This window comes from Miscanthus floridulus, chromosome 1, assembly GCF_019320115.1.
Source record: "Miscanthus floridulus cultivar M001 chromosome 1, ASM1932011v1, whole genome shotgun sequence".
Taxonomy (NCBI): Eukaryota; Viridiplantae; Streptophyta; class Magnoliopsida; order Poales; family Poaceae; genus Miscanthus; species Miscanthus floridulus.
In genome coordinates, this window is record NC_089580.1 from 187,430,097 (window position 1) to 187,445,574 (window position 15,478).

General features: G+C 50.2%; 1 protein-coding gene across 1 annotated transcript; it reads left to right on the forward strand.

Moving 5' to 3' along the window:
- Window positions 1-3,171: 3,171 nt before the first annotated feature.
- LOC136505616 (transcription factor bHLH96-like) lies at window positions 3,172-5,027 on the forward strand. The gene is given in 4 exon segments (XM_066500785.1): window positions 3,172-3,808; window positions 3,944-4,405; window positions 4,647-4,658; window positions 4,660-5,027. Coding segments are annotated over 4 exon segments (1,050 nt in total). The 5' UTR covers window positions 3,172-3,325; the 3' UTR covers window positions 4,753-5,027.
- The last annotated feature ends 10,451 nt before the right edge of the window (window positions 5,028-15,478 follow it).

Consider the following 15,478-nt stretch of genomic DNA (forward strand, 5'->3'; position numbering starts at 1 on the left):
ACAACAACAAAGCCTTTAAGTCCCAAACAAGTTGGGGTAGGCTAGAGTTGAAACCCATCAGAAGCAATCAAGGTTCAGGCACGTAAATAGCTGTCTTCCAAGCACTCCTATCTAAGGCTAAGTCTTTGGGTATATTTCATCCTTTCAAGTCTCCTTTTATTGCCTCTACCCAAGTCAACTTCGGTCTTCCTCTGTCTCTCTTCACGTTACTATTCTGGCTTAGGATTCCACTACGCACCGGTGCTTCTGGAGGTCTTCGTTGCACATGTCCAAACCATCTCAACCGGTGTTGGACAAGCTTTTCTTCAATTGGCGCTACCCCTAATCTATCACGTATATCATCATTCCAAACTCGATCCCTTCTTGTATGACCGCAAATCCAACGCAACATACGCATTTCCGCGACACTTAGCTGTTGAACATGTCGTCTTTTCGTAGGCCAACATTCTGCACCATACAACATAGCAGGTTTAATCGTTGTCCTATAAAACTTGCCTTTTAGCTTCTGTGATACCCTTTTGTCACATAGGACACCAGACGCTTGCCGTCACTTCATCCACCCTGCTTTGATTCTATGGCTAACATCTTCATCAATATCCCCGTCCCTCTGTAGCATTGATCCTAAATATCGAAATGTATCCTTCCTAGGCACTACTTGACCTTCCAAACTAACATCTTCCTCCTCCCGAGTAGTAGTGCCGAAGTAACATCTCATATACTCAGTTTTAGTTCTACTGAGTCTAAAACCTTTGGACTCCAAAGTCTCCCACCATAACTCCAGTTTCTGATTCACTCCTATCCGGCTTTCATCAACTAGCACTACATCGTCCGTGAAAAGCATACACCAAGGGATGTCCCCTTGTATGTCCCTTGTGACCTCATCCATCACCAAAGCAAACAAATAAGGGCTCAAAGCTGACCCTTGATGTAGTCCTATCCTAATCGGGAAGTCATCCGTGTCTCTATCACTTGTTCGAACTCTAGTCACAACATTGTTGTACATGTCCTTAATGAGCCCGACGTACTTCGTTGGGACTTTATGTTTGTCTAAAGCACGTGCATATTTGCTAGCTTTAATAAAAAATTGGGAGATTTTGCTGCAGGACACCGCTAAAATGCATAATATGCTGATGGACACCGCCAAGACGAGAATTTATCCAAAGACACCGTAAATTCGTGGTTCTTTGCCCAGACACACCGCATCGATTATTTTAATCATTTCTCAGATCTGCGGAGAGAGAAGGTGGGTGAAATGACTCTTTTGCCCTCGTCTTCCACCTCCGGCTGGTCACTGATTTTTGCTATAACACATCGCCGCCGCCTTTTCTTCTCCGGCGAGGTCTCGTCATGCTCCCCAGCACCAGCGAGCCCGCCGCCACCTCGTGCAGCGTCGTTGACTCGTCGCCACCTAGGCATCACGTGGTGGGTCGAGACTTCAACAGGTCCATCTTCCTCCTCACTCCATGGCCATGGATGCCATGGAGGAGCTGCTGCTCACGCGCGTGGGAGGGAGGGGCTCCGGCCGGGCTCGCCGGCCATCTGGCCAGCAGCACGGCAAGGCTGAGCGGCGGCGCTGGGTCACGCACGGCGTGGGGGTCCCGCGCGGGCTCGCTGGCAGGACGGCGGTGGGGTCGGGGCGGCATCAGCGCGTGCTGCGCATGACGGCGGGAGGGCCTCGGCTGGAGGGGAGCAGCAGCCGGCCGGCAGCATGGTAGGTTGGAGCGACGGTGCTGGCAGCGCGCTGCTTGCTGGCCCGTGTGGGCTCGCTGGCAGGACGGTGGTGGGGTCAGGCTGGAGGCGGCACGTGCTGCGCGCGAGGGCGGGAGGCCAGCGTCGGGTCAACTTGACCAAGCATGCCGTGTTGGCGGCGGCGTGGTGTGGCACGGCTTGATGGCGGATGAGGAAAGGTTGGAGATGGCCAGAGCAGAGAGGAAGGCGACGCCGTCCATGGAGTCTGCGGATGCCGCTCTCTGAGACGAGATGCCTAGGTGGCCGCGAGTCAACGGCGTTGCACGAGGTGGTGTCGGGCTCGCCGGTGCTGGAGAGCAGGACGAGACCTCACCGGAGAAGAAAAGGCGGCAGCGATGTGTTACAGCAAAAATCAATCACCGGTCGGAGGTTGAAGACAAGGGCAAAAGAGTCATTTCACCCACCTTCTCTCTCCGCAGATGTGAGAAATGATTAAAATAATTGGTGCGGTGTGTCTTAGCAAAGAACCACGAATTTGCGGTGTCTTTGGACAAATTTTCGTCTTGGCGGTGTCCATCAGCATATTATGCATTTTAGCGGTGTCCTGCAGCAAAATTTCCCTAAAAATTTCTAGTAGGGGCTCCTTGCCCTACCTGTTCTTTCCCAAAAAAAAACATAAATTGAGAGTTGAGTCTCTCGAGACCGTTGTCTCCGCTCTCCGGAGAATAGAGCAAGAGGGCTCGATTCACGCCGTAAGTTACCTAAATCCTCAGGGCCGAAAGTCACGTACTAGTAGAAGAAGGTTCCACTGGAAAATACTAGTACTACCCACGATCATAGTCGAGCCTTTGCAGAAACAACGGCCGGGAAGAGACGTCGAAAATACTTTATTACACGCAACTCATCAGTAGTTATTATTCAGTAACTAAACCTTGTGAAGTGGAAGATCATCACATGGCCTTGAGTATTCGCGCTCTTCCCTCCCCGAAGGTCTGAAGGAGACGGACGAATAGTTAAGTAAAGGTCCAGACTCGAGACACAGAGACAGACGACGATCGCCTGCGCTGCGACTGCGAGCCTGCCTGGCGTCCCGCGTCCCCCACCCACTCCGGCCTCTCAAATCTCAATCCCATGGACATGGTGGTATTGCCACGCTGCTCCGGCCACCGTGCTCGCAGAATCTCTCGATACGCGCACCCGCTTAATTTGACCACCCGACCGCGCGCCACATCGCCCGCCGGCTAGCTCCACGCAACACGGCCCACCAGCCCCGTCGTCCATTGGCGCATTGCACTGCACTGGTACGGAATGGAAAATCATTGGCCCGTCCATCCCCCTACGCACAAAAGCTCGGCGCGCGACAGGGCCCCGGGCCCGCGCGGTGCCGCGTACGTGTCCGCCTCGCTCACCTCACCACGATCCCACCCGCCTTTATAAAGCGAGCGCCCGGGCACACGCCTCCCCCCTCACACCACACGCCGGTGACGGTGAGCCTGCCGGTCTCTCGTGCCCGTGCGCGCCGCGCCACACAGCCGTTCTCTCGCGTCCATCCATCCTTCCATCCGTCACACGCACACCAGCCCGCGCGGCCGTGTCCGTCCATTTGGGTTAGTTTGGGAGCAGCAGACTAGCAGCAATGGCGCTGGAGGCCGTGGTGTTCTCCCAGCCCCAGGCGGCGGGCCACTTCGGCTACGGCCGCGGGGACTCGCCGTACGCGCTGCAGTGGTCGTGCGACATGCAGCTGCAGGGAGGAGGAGGAGGAGGAGGGTTTGCCGATCTCTGCGTCGCCGCCGCGGGGGAGTGGTACCACGACCTCGACACCTGGGCCGCGCCCACCGTGGCCGTGGGGGACGACTGGGACTGGGAGGCGCTCTCCCGGGACCAGTCCTCCGACGCCTCCACGGACCACGGCAGCAGGAAGGCAGCGGCGCCCGAGCCGGCAGCTGCGGCGGCGGCCCCGGGGAGGAGGAAGCGGAGGCGCACCAAGGTCGTCAAGAACAAGGAGGAGATCGAGAGCCAGCGGATGACCCACATTGCCGTCGAGCGCAACCGCCGCCGCCAGATGAACGAGTACCTCGCCGTGCTCCGCTCCCTCATGCCGCCGTCCTACGCACACAGGGTACGTACCTACGTGCAGACGTGCAGTAAATAAACCTCTGTCTTTTTGGAGTAGTATAAGTACGTATTCCTAGTTCGTTGCTATGTTTGGCAATGTGATAACAGCTGTGTTTGATCTTTCTTTTACACTGGACAGGGTGACCAAGCATCCATCGTCGGTGGCGCAATCAACTACGTGAGGGAGCTGGAGCAACTGCTCCAATCGCTGGAGGTCCAAAAGAGCATCAAGAGCCGGGGGTCATCAGGCAGCACGGACACCGGCAGCTCCCCGTTCGCCGGCTTCTTCAGCTTCCCACAGTACTCCACCACCACCTCGGGCCACGGCGGCTGCTCAGGCAACACGAGCAACGGAGGGAACTGCAGCGACGCCGCGGCCGCATCAGCAGGATCCGCGGAGACCGGCCGGCGGCCCGCGGCTGCGGTCGCGGACATCGAGGTGACCATGGTGGAAGGCCACGCCAGCCTGAAGGTGCTCGCGCGCCGGCGGCCCAAGCAGCTCCTGAAGCTCGTCGCGGGGCTGCACCAGTTGCGCATCCCGGCGCTGCACCTCAACGTGACCACCGTCGACGCCATGGTCCTCTACACCTTCAGCCTCAAGGTAATAACCATAATTTTTTTTGAAACAAATCCGAAGAACTGCCGATTATTATATACTTATTAAAAAAATCCATAAATACGACAATGCATCAAAGACCCCAAAGGGGGAAGGGGCAAGCATAAATAAACACAGACTTAATTTAGCTCTCCGGCCGGTACTACTTCAAGATAGTTTAAGCCGGTAGAGACAAACCGGCGGTGTCAATTACAGTATAATGATCGTTTTCCCGCTTGGACGGCAGGTAGAGGATGACTTCCAAGATGGGCTCTGTTGAAGATATAGCCACCGCTGTGCATGAGATTCTCAGCAGCATACAGCAGCAGGAGGAGGAGACCGCCGTCATGTGAAACTCTGCACTGCCTGCATATATCTGCACTACTGCATGCCCGGCACTGGCTCCTGCCAATGGAATCCATTGCATGTACATGTGACTCTGATTGCACGCACCCGCACCTGAGCCATGCAGCATTACTGTCCAATCCAATCCATGCCATGGTCACAAGAATATGCTAAGAAAATCTAGGCTGTAATCTAAGCACCTCCTTTTTGGGAATGAGAGCACTTGTAGATTATTCACAGATAAGTACAAATTTACCTGGACCCTACCACTGCTTATTACCACCACGTTCGTTTCTGTGGCTTATAAACCGTCTGATATTATTTTGTTATGAAAAAAAAACACTATATTATAGCTGATAAGCATGGCTAATAAGATCAAGGTCCGAATGATGGCTCGGCCGGTACGTACGATACTACTTCATCCGGAAATGCTTTAACTTCACTGCAGTCGTTTCCTTGTTCTGACTCTGCCTCTCATCAGGTAGCTAGACCGTGAATGTTTCAGTCTATATACTGTAGCACACGTACGTCAGTGAAAAAATGTTCTGCGGACGGACAAAATGCGCAGTCGATCGAGGTGCTAGCGTGCTACAATACACGGACAGCATGAGTGAGACTGCTAGGGGCGAGACCGCTAGCTAGAGATTACATTGACTGTGAAACAGTCTGTGAGTCTGTCTGCATGTCCAAAGGACCCAAGGACGACGGCAGTAGTCCCGTGTCGTGTGTCCTCCTAGCACGTGGAATTTCAGAGACGTAGGTGTTCATTTTCATGCTAACACACGGTCTCGCGCCATGCAAGCAAACTATACTGCCTCAACTATACACTCTCTCTCTGACGAAAAATTGAAAATGCCTTGCAGATCAATCAGCAATTCTGCAGTACGTGGTTGAAACTTCATTTTAGGCTGCGTTTAGTTCGCGAAATGAAAAATTTTGGATGTCACATCGGATGTTTCGGGGATATTGGAAGACGTTTTCGGATACTAATAAAAAACTAATTACATAGCTCGCCTGAAAATTGCGAGACGAATTTATTAAGCCTAACTAATCCATCATTAGCGCATGGTAGTTACTGTAGCACTTATGTCTAATCATGGACTAATTAGTCTTAAAACATTCGTCTCGAGATTTCCAACCAAACTGTGCAATTAGTTTTTTTCGCTTATATTTAATACTCCATACACGTGCCGCAAGATTTAATGTGATAGTTTAGGGTGCAAATTTTTTAGAACTAAACCAGGCTTCAAACACAGACCATTTGAGCCGACCCGGAAAAATAGCTGAACCGTACACGTGTTACCTGACGGACACTCGGAGCAACCGAGCAGAGAATGCACTCGATTGTTTGTTGCCCGTTTCGGCCAGGTGTTTCTGGAATCTAATGGTGATGGGGACGAATATGGGCCATGTTTGGCCCATTAGTTTCATTTTTCTCCAATACGTAAAAGATTTGTGTATCATAGTATTAAGAACAAGAGTTTAAACTTACAAACAACGCGCTTCTGCCGAGCGCCGAAGGAGGTCGACTTAAAACAAGCCGTAGTTGGATCATCCTAGCAAAAGAACTCACGTTTCGATTTACATAAACGAGAACAACCAATAGCGCGTCCAGTGCTTCGGCGTTGCACGTTGTTATGTTGCCGTCCAAGATCCTATGAAAAAGCCTCCAGTTCCGATGCGGATGGCGCTGATGGACCCTCACCTTGCTTGAAAGCAGGCACTCGAGATAGGGGCTGAACCGTTGGACGATTAGTTTTGTAGACAAGTCTCTCTTAAGAGTTAAGGATAAAGAATGCTACTACACGTCTACACAAGTGTTCCAAACGTAGCGGGTAGGATGTCGTATCATGCAGTATGCGCAGCATATATGGCCATGCAGCCCGAGCCCGTCGACCCGACACGAGGCCCGTTTTTTTGCTCGGCTCAAGCACGGCCCGGCCCGGTGGCGAGCGGCCCCGGGCTGGCACATCCCGGAGGAGTAGGCCATGCCTGGGCCTTACCCTAGGCACGTGGGCCGGCACGCCACGGCCCGCTCCATAGCGTACGGCCCGGTGGCGGCCCGCTCACGTGGACGACGGCAGCAACAGCACCCAACAGGCTGGTAGCACGGTAGCAACCATAACTTCATTTCCTCCTCCCCTTAGCCCCCAGCCGTCGCCCTCCCTTTGCTCTCTGTGCTCGCGCTCGCCTGCGTGCAACCCCCACCTCCACCCACCCCGCGCAGGCGTCGCGCTCAGCCCGCTCGCCTCATCCACGCGGCCCCGTCCGTGTCATCCTCCACGCCGCCGCCGGCCCCGTCCGCGTCATCCTCCACATTGCCGGCGGCCCCCTCGGCCTCTTCCTCCACGCCCTCGCAGCGGCGACTTCGAGCGGAGCTGGCCTCGAGCACCAACGACCTCCTCGTCTCCTCCACACTGCCGGCGGCCCCCGCTCTCTCTCCAAATCCACCAGATCTCGCTCCTCCTCCACGACAGCGACCGGTTGCGACGGCGGCTTGGCTGGGCAGACCGGCAGCGACCGTGCCCTGCGCGTGGAGGTCGCGCGTTCACGCCTGGCTGCCGTCGCGTGGAGCACGCCGCTCGTCGTTTCCTTCCCCTTCTCTCCTCTCTTCCTCCCTCTCGTCCACAGCCACAGGCTCGCCGGCCTTGAGAGCGACGACCGCGGGGCGCCGGGTTGCCGGCCGCGAGGGCTCCTACTACCGCCGTGGCGCTACCTCCCCCTGCCAAGCGGGCCTTGGGCCGGCCCGAGAGGCTTCACAAGCCGTGCTTACCAGGCCGGGCCAGCACGAAAAACAGCCCAGCAGGCCGTGCCTGGACCGTCGGCCAGGCACGAAGCCCAGCTCAGCATGGCCCGGGAGGCACAGCGTGCCGTGCCGGCCCGACTCCATCGGGCCGGGCCTAGCACGGGCCCGTGCCGTGCCGTACCGGCCCGGCCCGTTGGCCATCTATAATGCGCAGAAGCCAATCGATTTTAATTGCCACGTGGACCGTAGCTCATGCGAACTGAAAACCTTTGCCCCTGGAACTCCCAAGAGAACGAAGTTTTCTCCTTTTCTTGCAAGGTTCAGTTAGTGATGATCTAATAATACACGAAAATGCCAAATGTTTCTACTTCACTAGTAGTGCTTAGCTGGATCACACGTGAAAGGAGTATACCGAAGCTTTCGTCCTCAACTGAAGCGCCGATGATGCCTTAAAAGCTAAGGTTTTCTCACTTCCATCCAACTGACAAAAATTGAGGATTTTGCTTGCTTGAGCAGGTTACCAGCACTCCAGAGCAAATTGCTAGGATGGGGTCCAAGGGACCTGGCCTGGCAAAATTCCAAAGTTCACACTGTGGTTCATGCATGTCATCGGGTGAAGGCGCCCACTGGATTATCGATCGATTGCGTGTGTGTTTACTGTTTCATTCTTTGGAATATTCCTTGCTGTACTTGTGATGTGGTAGTGGGGGACATCCTTGAAAATTCAGTATGTTGTTATTTTGAGAGGACAAAGTCGAAGGAAACGAAAAGGAACATGGTTCTGAATGCTTATGGGCCTACAGCGGAACGAGGCCCAGTCAAATTCTGATACCGTACTGTTTCTGTTCAAGGACAAACTTTCACTCTTCAAATTGTTGGGCCTAGCGAACCACTACTAAGCTATATTCGGCCCATGTGATCGCCATTTGTTTTCTTGAGATCCGTCGAGCTCGGCTTTTCCAAAAGAAAGCAAAAGAAAAGAACTGTGAAGGCCCTAGAGAAAAGCTGAAAGCTAAACATTCAGCAGTGGCGTGTCCCGGGCAGCACTTAGCTCACAATTTTACTACTATCATCGTCAGGAAAAGAATAACATTCTAATTTTTCTAATTATTAATTTTTTTTGAAGTTTAACAAAAGTTTACTAAAAAACCATTAATATCTGTAACGGTATACCTTACTCCGTCATAAAATAAGGGCCTGTTTGGTTGGCAAATTTTTTGGCGAAATGCTACTGTAGTATTTTCGTTGTTATTTGGTAATTAGTGTCCAATTATAGTCTAATTAGGCTTAAAAGATTCGTCTCGTGGATTTCGTCTAAACTGTGTAATTAGTTTTATTTTTTATTTATATTTAATGCTTCATGCATGCGTCAAAGATTCGATGTGATAGGGAATCTTTGAAAATTTTGGCAAAATGAAGTGAACTAAACTGGCTCTAAGTGTCATTCTCATTTTCTAAAAAGTCAAATATTTTTAATTTTTTTAAAAAATATTAATACTGAAGACGCATAGTTTCATAAGATTAATCGTGAATAGGTTTGACCAACACTCACTGTATAATGACATTTATTTTACAACGCAGGGAGTATATACAATGAAACATGTCTCGTAACGAATCTAACGATGTTTATTGTTATCATACATATTGTTACTTTTATAAACTTGATGCACGGAGGGAGTATGTCACTCGAATGTTATTCTTTTCAGATGCAGGAAGTAGTACCAGTCAAGAGAGAGAAACTCAAAGGTATGGGCCATGTTTAGTTCCTCCTAATTCCAAATTTTGGCACTATGCAAAAAGAAGATTCCCCGTCACATCAAACTTGCGGTACATGTATGGAGTACTAAATGTTGACGAAATCAAAAATTAATTGCACAGTTTGGTTGTACTTTGCGAGACGAACGTTTTAAGCCTAATTAGTCAACGATTGGATAATTATTACCAAATAAAAACAAAACGACACTGTAGCAACAGTGTCGCTACAGTGATTCGGCCGGCGCCAAACCGGCCGAACTAAACGCGGCCATGGATCCACGACTGCATAGCATGAAGCGCTCATGACATTGTACGACAACATATAATCCTGAAGGCCTGCACATGAACCAAAGCTAATACATTTCCAGATATTCCAGTTAGCCACAGCCACAGGTCAGTGTATCTGGACTCTGTCGATGCGATTTCTCTGAAGAACGCGCTTCAGCTACAGCTGTTTTTACAGAGCATGGAGTACGTACATGCAAAAAAGAAAGCGCGTCACATACTCACATGGCGGCTGCCAGCCGGATCCCGGAGAGCAACGGTAAAAAGCAAAAGAATGCGAGTACTGTCGAAGACAAGATGCCAAAGAGGCAAAGACGCACCCAGCAGCATCTCGTGCGACCATCGCTCTCTTCGTCTGAGATGAGTTGGTTTGACTTATAAATTTTTTTTAACTAACAAATAGCACTCTTAGCTACTACCTCCGTTTTCGTTTACTTGTCACCAAAATTTTACTGTAGCAATTTTGACCATACGTTTTTTTCTACAAAAGATTTTTAGATACATCAAGTTTTCACATATATGATTCTTTATTGAACATACTTCATTAATGTTATATACATTGAAGTATATAAGATTTTTTTAGAAGAAAAAACAGATGGTCAAATTTGCTACAGTAAAAAATTACTGACAAGTAAATCCAAACGGAGGGAAGTATAATTTATCAGGCAGACGAAAATGGGACCTCCTCAACATCTAAACGAAGTCTAGACGAACAGAGCGCATGTGACGAAAATGGGACCTCCTCAACATCTAAGCGAAGTCCAGCTCCTGCGCCACGACGACGACATGCGCCTCGGCCTCGGAGAAGCAGTGCGACCATGAGGACGCGAGCGGGCCCTGTCCCTGTGCGCCACCGGACGCGCCCGCGCCCGCCCCTGCGCCCGGCCGGCGGAAGCTCCACCGCCTCTTCTCCCTCACGGGAGGCCGCACAGGAGGCAGCTGGCCGCGGAGTCGCCAGCCGCGGCTCTGCCGATTTCTGCCTTGGCCGTGGTTGTGGCTGCGTTCGCTGTGCTGCTTCGGATCGGCGAGCCGCGCAGGCCAGGGCAGCGTCTCGGTGCCGCCACCGTCCTCGGCGTCGCCACCGTGGAGCCAGGCGTCGAGGCTGCCGCTCTCGAGGAGCTCATAGACGAGGATGCGGTCGCGGTCGGCGGCGCAGTAGCCCAGCAGGCGCGTGAGGTTCGGGTGGCTCAGGCTGCCCAGAACCTCCAGCTCGGCGCGGAACTCGCGGTTGCTGGCGCCCGCGTCGCCGTCGCCGTCGCCGGAGAGGCGCTTCACGGCCACCGCTGCGCCGTCGGGGAGCACGGCGTGGTAGACGAACTCGAAGCTACCGTCGCCGATGATGTTGTCCGGGGAGAAGCCCCCAGTGGGGGCGGCGAGTTCGGCGAGAGAGAGCAGTCCGCGGTCGTGCCGTAGAAGGACCACGACGGGCAGTCTGCTGGCATCGTACCGGCAGGCGCGAGTTCTCCCTGTCTAGTGTCAAAGGCCGTTTGCATGCACTTGCGCGTACGTACCGTCACCGTCATCGTTGGCGTAGAGCGCGATGAAGACGATCTTGATCATGGTGAAGAGGATGAAGCTATAGATGATGATGGACAGCACGCCGAGGACGTCGTCCTCATGCTTGACGCCATACTTGAAGGTGTTGGCGTAGACGTAGAGCGGCGACGTGCCGAGGTCGGCGTAGAGGATGCCCACGCACTGGAATGCCAGCCGTAGCGTTCGAACCCAGCTCTCCTATGTACGGTGTAGGGTACCCATGCATGCATGTACATTCAATCATCAGATTATATACGTACGTTGGCAAAACAAGTTGCTCTTATTAATCCCAGGACCAAGTATACGAGTATACTAAATTGTGGAGAAGTAGTGAGCAGCGTAGCGAGCTGGTTTGCCATGCCATCCAGCGACCAGCATGCGGGTACCTGTCCGTGGTGGCCGGCATGCGCTGGCATGGTGGTGTCGCGGTAGAGCGAGTCCTGGCGCTTCACGTCAAACGGCGGCAGCTCCAGCTCCAGGTCGCGGCCGCTGCTGTAGCTGTAGGGGACGATCTCCATGCTACCACCAGGGGCGAAGCCAGCCACCATGGCTACTGGGGTCTTATGTATTACACAATGGGGTCAACAGTAGTGATGAGCAGTGATTAGCAGTAGTTCTCTATAGGATTTGTAGAAATTTACCGGGGTCGCTTGACCCCGATGGCAAAGGCTAGCTCCGCCCCTGGCTACCACCACCCCGGCCGTGCACAGGGGCGGGCACGGGCGCGGGCGCGGGCACGGGCGTAGGGGCGGGTGTGGGGGCGGGCGCGGGCGCGGGGGCAGGGGCGGGCGCGGGCGCGTCTGGTGGCGCACAGGGATAGGGCCTGCTCGCGTCCTCATCGTCGCATTGCTTCTCCGAGGCCGAGGTGCATGTCGTCGTCGTGGCGCAGGAGCAGGACCGGCAGCAGCAGGTCGCAGCCGCAGCCGCCGTCGTCCCTGAGGCCGTGCTCTGTATTCATGCAATACTACCGCAAAAATACACGGAAACATCAATCTTTGTCCCCTCTTAACTCCGAATCCGTTAAGTTTTGGCATAAGAGGTAGTAACAAATGTTGTAGAGCTACACGAGATCTCTAACTTTGCTTAAAGTGCCAAAGTCTAATTTGGCCTGGTTGGAGAGATACAAGCTTCCAAAGTGGGGTGGTGCGGCGTCGTCCACCGGCTTCTGCTCGCGCGCCCGCGGGGCTGCGACTGGCCTGCATGGCCACGGCATCATGCCACGTCAGCATGAGAAGCCAACGTGGAGAGGTATGGACCTAAGTGATACGACGTACAAAGTTTATGGACCCAAAAACCCACTTTGAAAGTTGATGGATCTAACCGAAACCTCCTCACAAGTTAATGGACCTTTGCTGCATTTAACTCATCAATAATCATCTGGATCATGAATCATGACATTCATTCATATGTAACAGCTCATGGCTACACCCACTAGAATCTCTCTCACATGACCTCTGCTCTCTCAGTATTTATCTAAGAAAGAATCACCCACGCAAACAAAAAAAATTTGATACTATAGTAGTATAAACAGCACTGCCCATCACGATGCCCCGCATCTAGAACATGACCACCAAGATTTGAGATGATGATGTCTCTCATCGTTTCTTGATGTGCTTACCTCCAAGATTTTGAGATGTTGAAGTTGCTTATCATAAGAGGAGGATTGAAGGAGATTACCCCTAACCAAGTACTAGGTGATGTCATGACCCAAGAGACATACCGTGTGGAAAGGGAGGGGGATGACAAGGATGACAAGAAGGAAGAAGAAGAAAAGAAGAAGAGTATAGCATTCAAGGCTAGCTCATCATCATCCAAGAATAAGGGCAAGTCCAAGAAAGAATCAAGTGATGATGATGATCTTAGTGATATTGATGATGAAGCTATGGCCCTCTTTGTACGTAAGATGGGAAAATTCATGAAGAAGAAGGGCTATGATGCAAGAAAGAGAAAAGATCGCACAAAAGCAAAGAATATGTGAGAAGATGCTACAATTACAAGAGTCCCAATCATGTTGTAGCAAATTATCCCTATAATAGTGACAATGATGAGGATAAGAAGAAGAAGCACAAGAAGGATAAGAGAGAAAAGAAGGAGAAGAGAATGACCTTCCAAAAGAAGAAGGGTGGAGGCTATGTGGTCACTTGTGATAGTGATGGCTCTTCGGATAGTGATGACTCTAGTGATGATAGCAAGAAATCTATCAAGAAAGCACTAGCAAGCATCGCCATCAACAATAAGCCCTCCATCTTCGACACTCCATCGACATGCATCATGGCAAAACCTATCAAGGTAAAATATGATGTGAGTGATGATGATGAATGTGAAAGTGATGTTTGTAGGAGTGACGATGATGAGGAGTACTCCAAGGAGGAGCTCATGGATATATGTGAGCAAGTGCATACTTGCTTTGAGATGAAGAGAAAAGAGTGCAAGGAATTAAATAAGAAAGTCAAATTTCTTGAGCAATCCCTTGATGAGCTCAATGCCACTCATGAGAGGCTAATGGAAGTCCATGAGAAGCTTAGCAAAGCTCACTCTAAGCTTGAGAAAGCTCACTTCTCTCTCATCGAGCAAGTCAAAGAGGAAGCCAAGAAGGAGCAAGTGATTATATCATGTGATGTGGGACTAACATGTGATCTTATTAATAAATCTTTTTATAAGCCCATTATAGTTACTCACACTAACACTTCTTGTAGCACTACTACTTCTACTTCACCTTTGAGTGATGGTCTCACTTGTGATGCCTCATTAATGGTGGAAAATGAGACCCTCAAGAAGGAGGTGAATAAGCTCTCTCGTGCCTTAGGCAATGCCTATGGTGGAGATGCCCGCTTGCTAAAGTGCTTGGGTAGCCAAAGATTTTCTCTCAACAAAGAGAGATTATGCTATGCCCCCAAGAAAGGCAAGGCGGTCTTTGTCACTCCCAAAGTTAACTTTATGAAGGGCAATGATCGGTTTTGCAATAGATGCAAGCAAGTTGGGCATGTAGAGCAATATTGCAAGATTAACAAGAACAAGCTACCTATTGTATCCTCAATTAAATTTGATTCTTGTTGCATGCTTGTTAAGGATGCCAATGATGTGAAGGCTAAGTTCATTGGTACACCAATTATGGGCCCAAAGAAAAAGGTCATTTGGGTACCAAAGACCTTGGTAACTAACCTTCAAGGACTCGAGCAAGTTTAGGTACCTAAAAAGAATTAATCTTTTTTTGTAGGTCAATTATAAAGCCGGAGAAAGGCATTGGGTGCTTGATAGTGGGTGCACACAACACATGACCGATGATTCAAGAATGTTCAATTCAATCAATGAAAATAAGAGCAATGTGATTGATAGTATCATATTTGGTGACAATGGCAAATGCAAGGTCAAAGGGCTTGGTAAGATTGCAATATCCAATTACTTAAGTATTTCCAATGTGCTACTAGTAGAGAGCTTAAACTTCAATCTTTTGTCAGTAGCTCAATTGTGTGATCTTGGTTTCAAGTGCATATTTGGTGTGGATGATGTAGAGATTATAAGTGTAGATGGCTCTAACTTGATATTCAAAGGATTTAGATATGAAAATCTATACTTGGTTGATTTCAATGCTAGAGAAGCTCAATTGACAACATGTTTGATCACTAAGTCTAGCATGGGTTGGTTATGGCATAGAAGACTTGGTCATATTGGAATGAAACAATTAAACAAGTTGATTAAGCATGATTTAGTAGAGGCTTGAAAGATGTCACATTTGAGAAGGATAAGCTATGTAGTACATGTCAAGCCGGAAAACAAGTTGGTAACACACATCCTAAGAAGAGTATGATGAGCACATCTAAGGCATTTGAGTTGATGCACATTGACTTGTTTGGACCAACCACATACACAAGCATTGGTGGAAACAAATATAGATTTGTGATTGTGGATGATTTCACTAGATACACATGGGTATTCTTTCTTGTTGACAAAAGTGATTTGCAATACTCAAATCATTTGTTAAGGGCATTCACAATGAGTTTGAAACAACCATCAAGAAAGTTAGAAGTGACAATGGTAGTGAATTCAAGAACACTAGAATTGATGAGTTGTGTGATGAATTTAGAATTAGACATCAATTTTCGACCAAGTACACTCCTCAATCAAATGGCTTAGTTGAAAGGAAGAATAGAACTTTAATTGGTATGGCAAGATCAATGTTGAGTGAGTACAATGTGAGTCATTCATTTTGGGCCAAAGCAATCAACATGGCTTGCTATTATAGCAACCGACTCTATTGTCACCCTATGATGGAGAAGACACCTTATGAGCTTTTGAATGGAAGAAAGCCCAACATAGCATACTTTTAGGTTTTTTGTTGTAAATACTACATATTGAAGAAAGGCACTAGATTGAGCAAGTTTGAAAAGAAATATGATGAAGGTTTCTGGCTT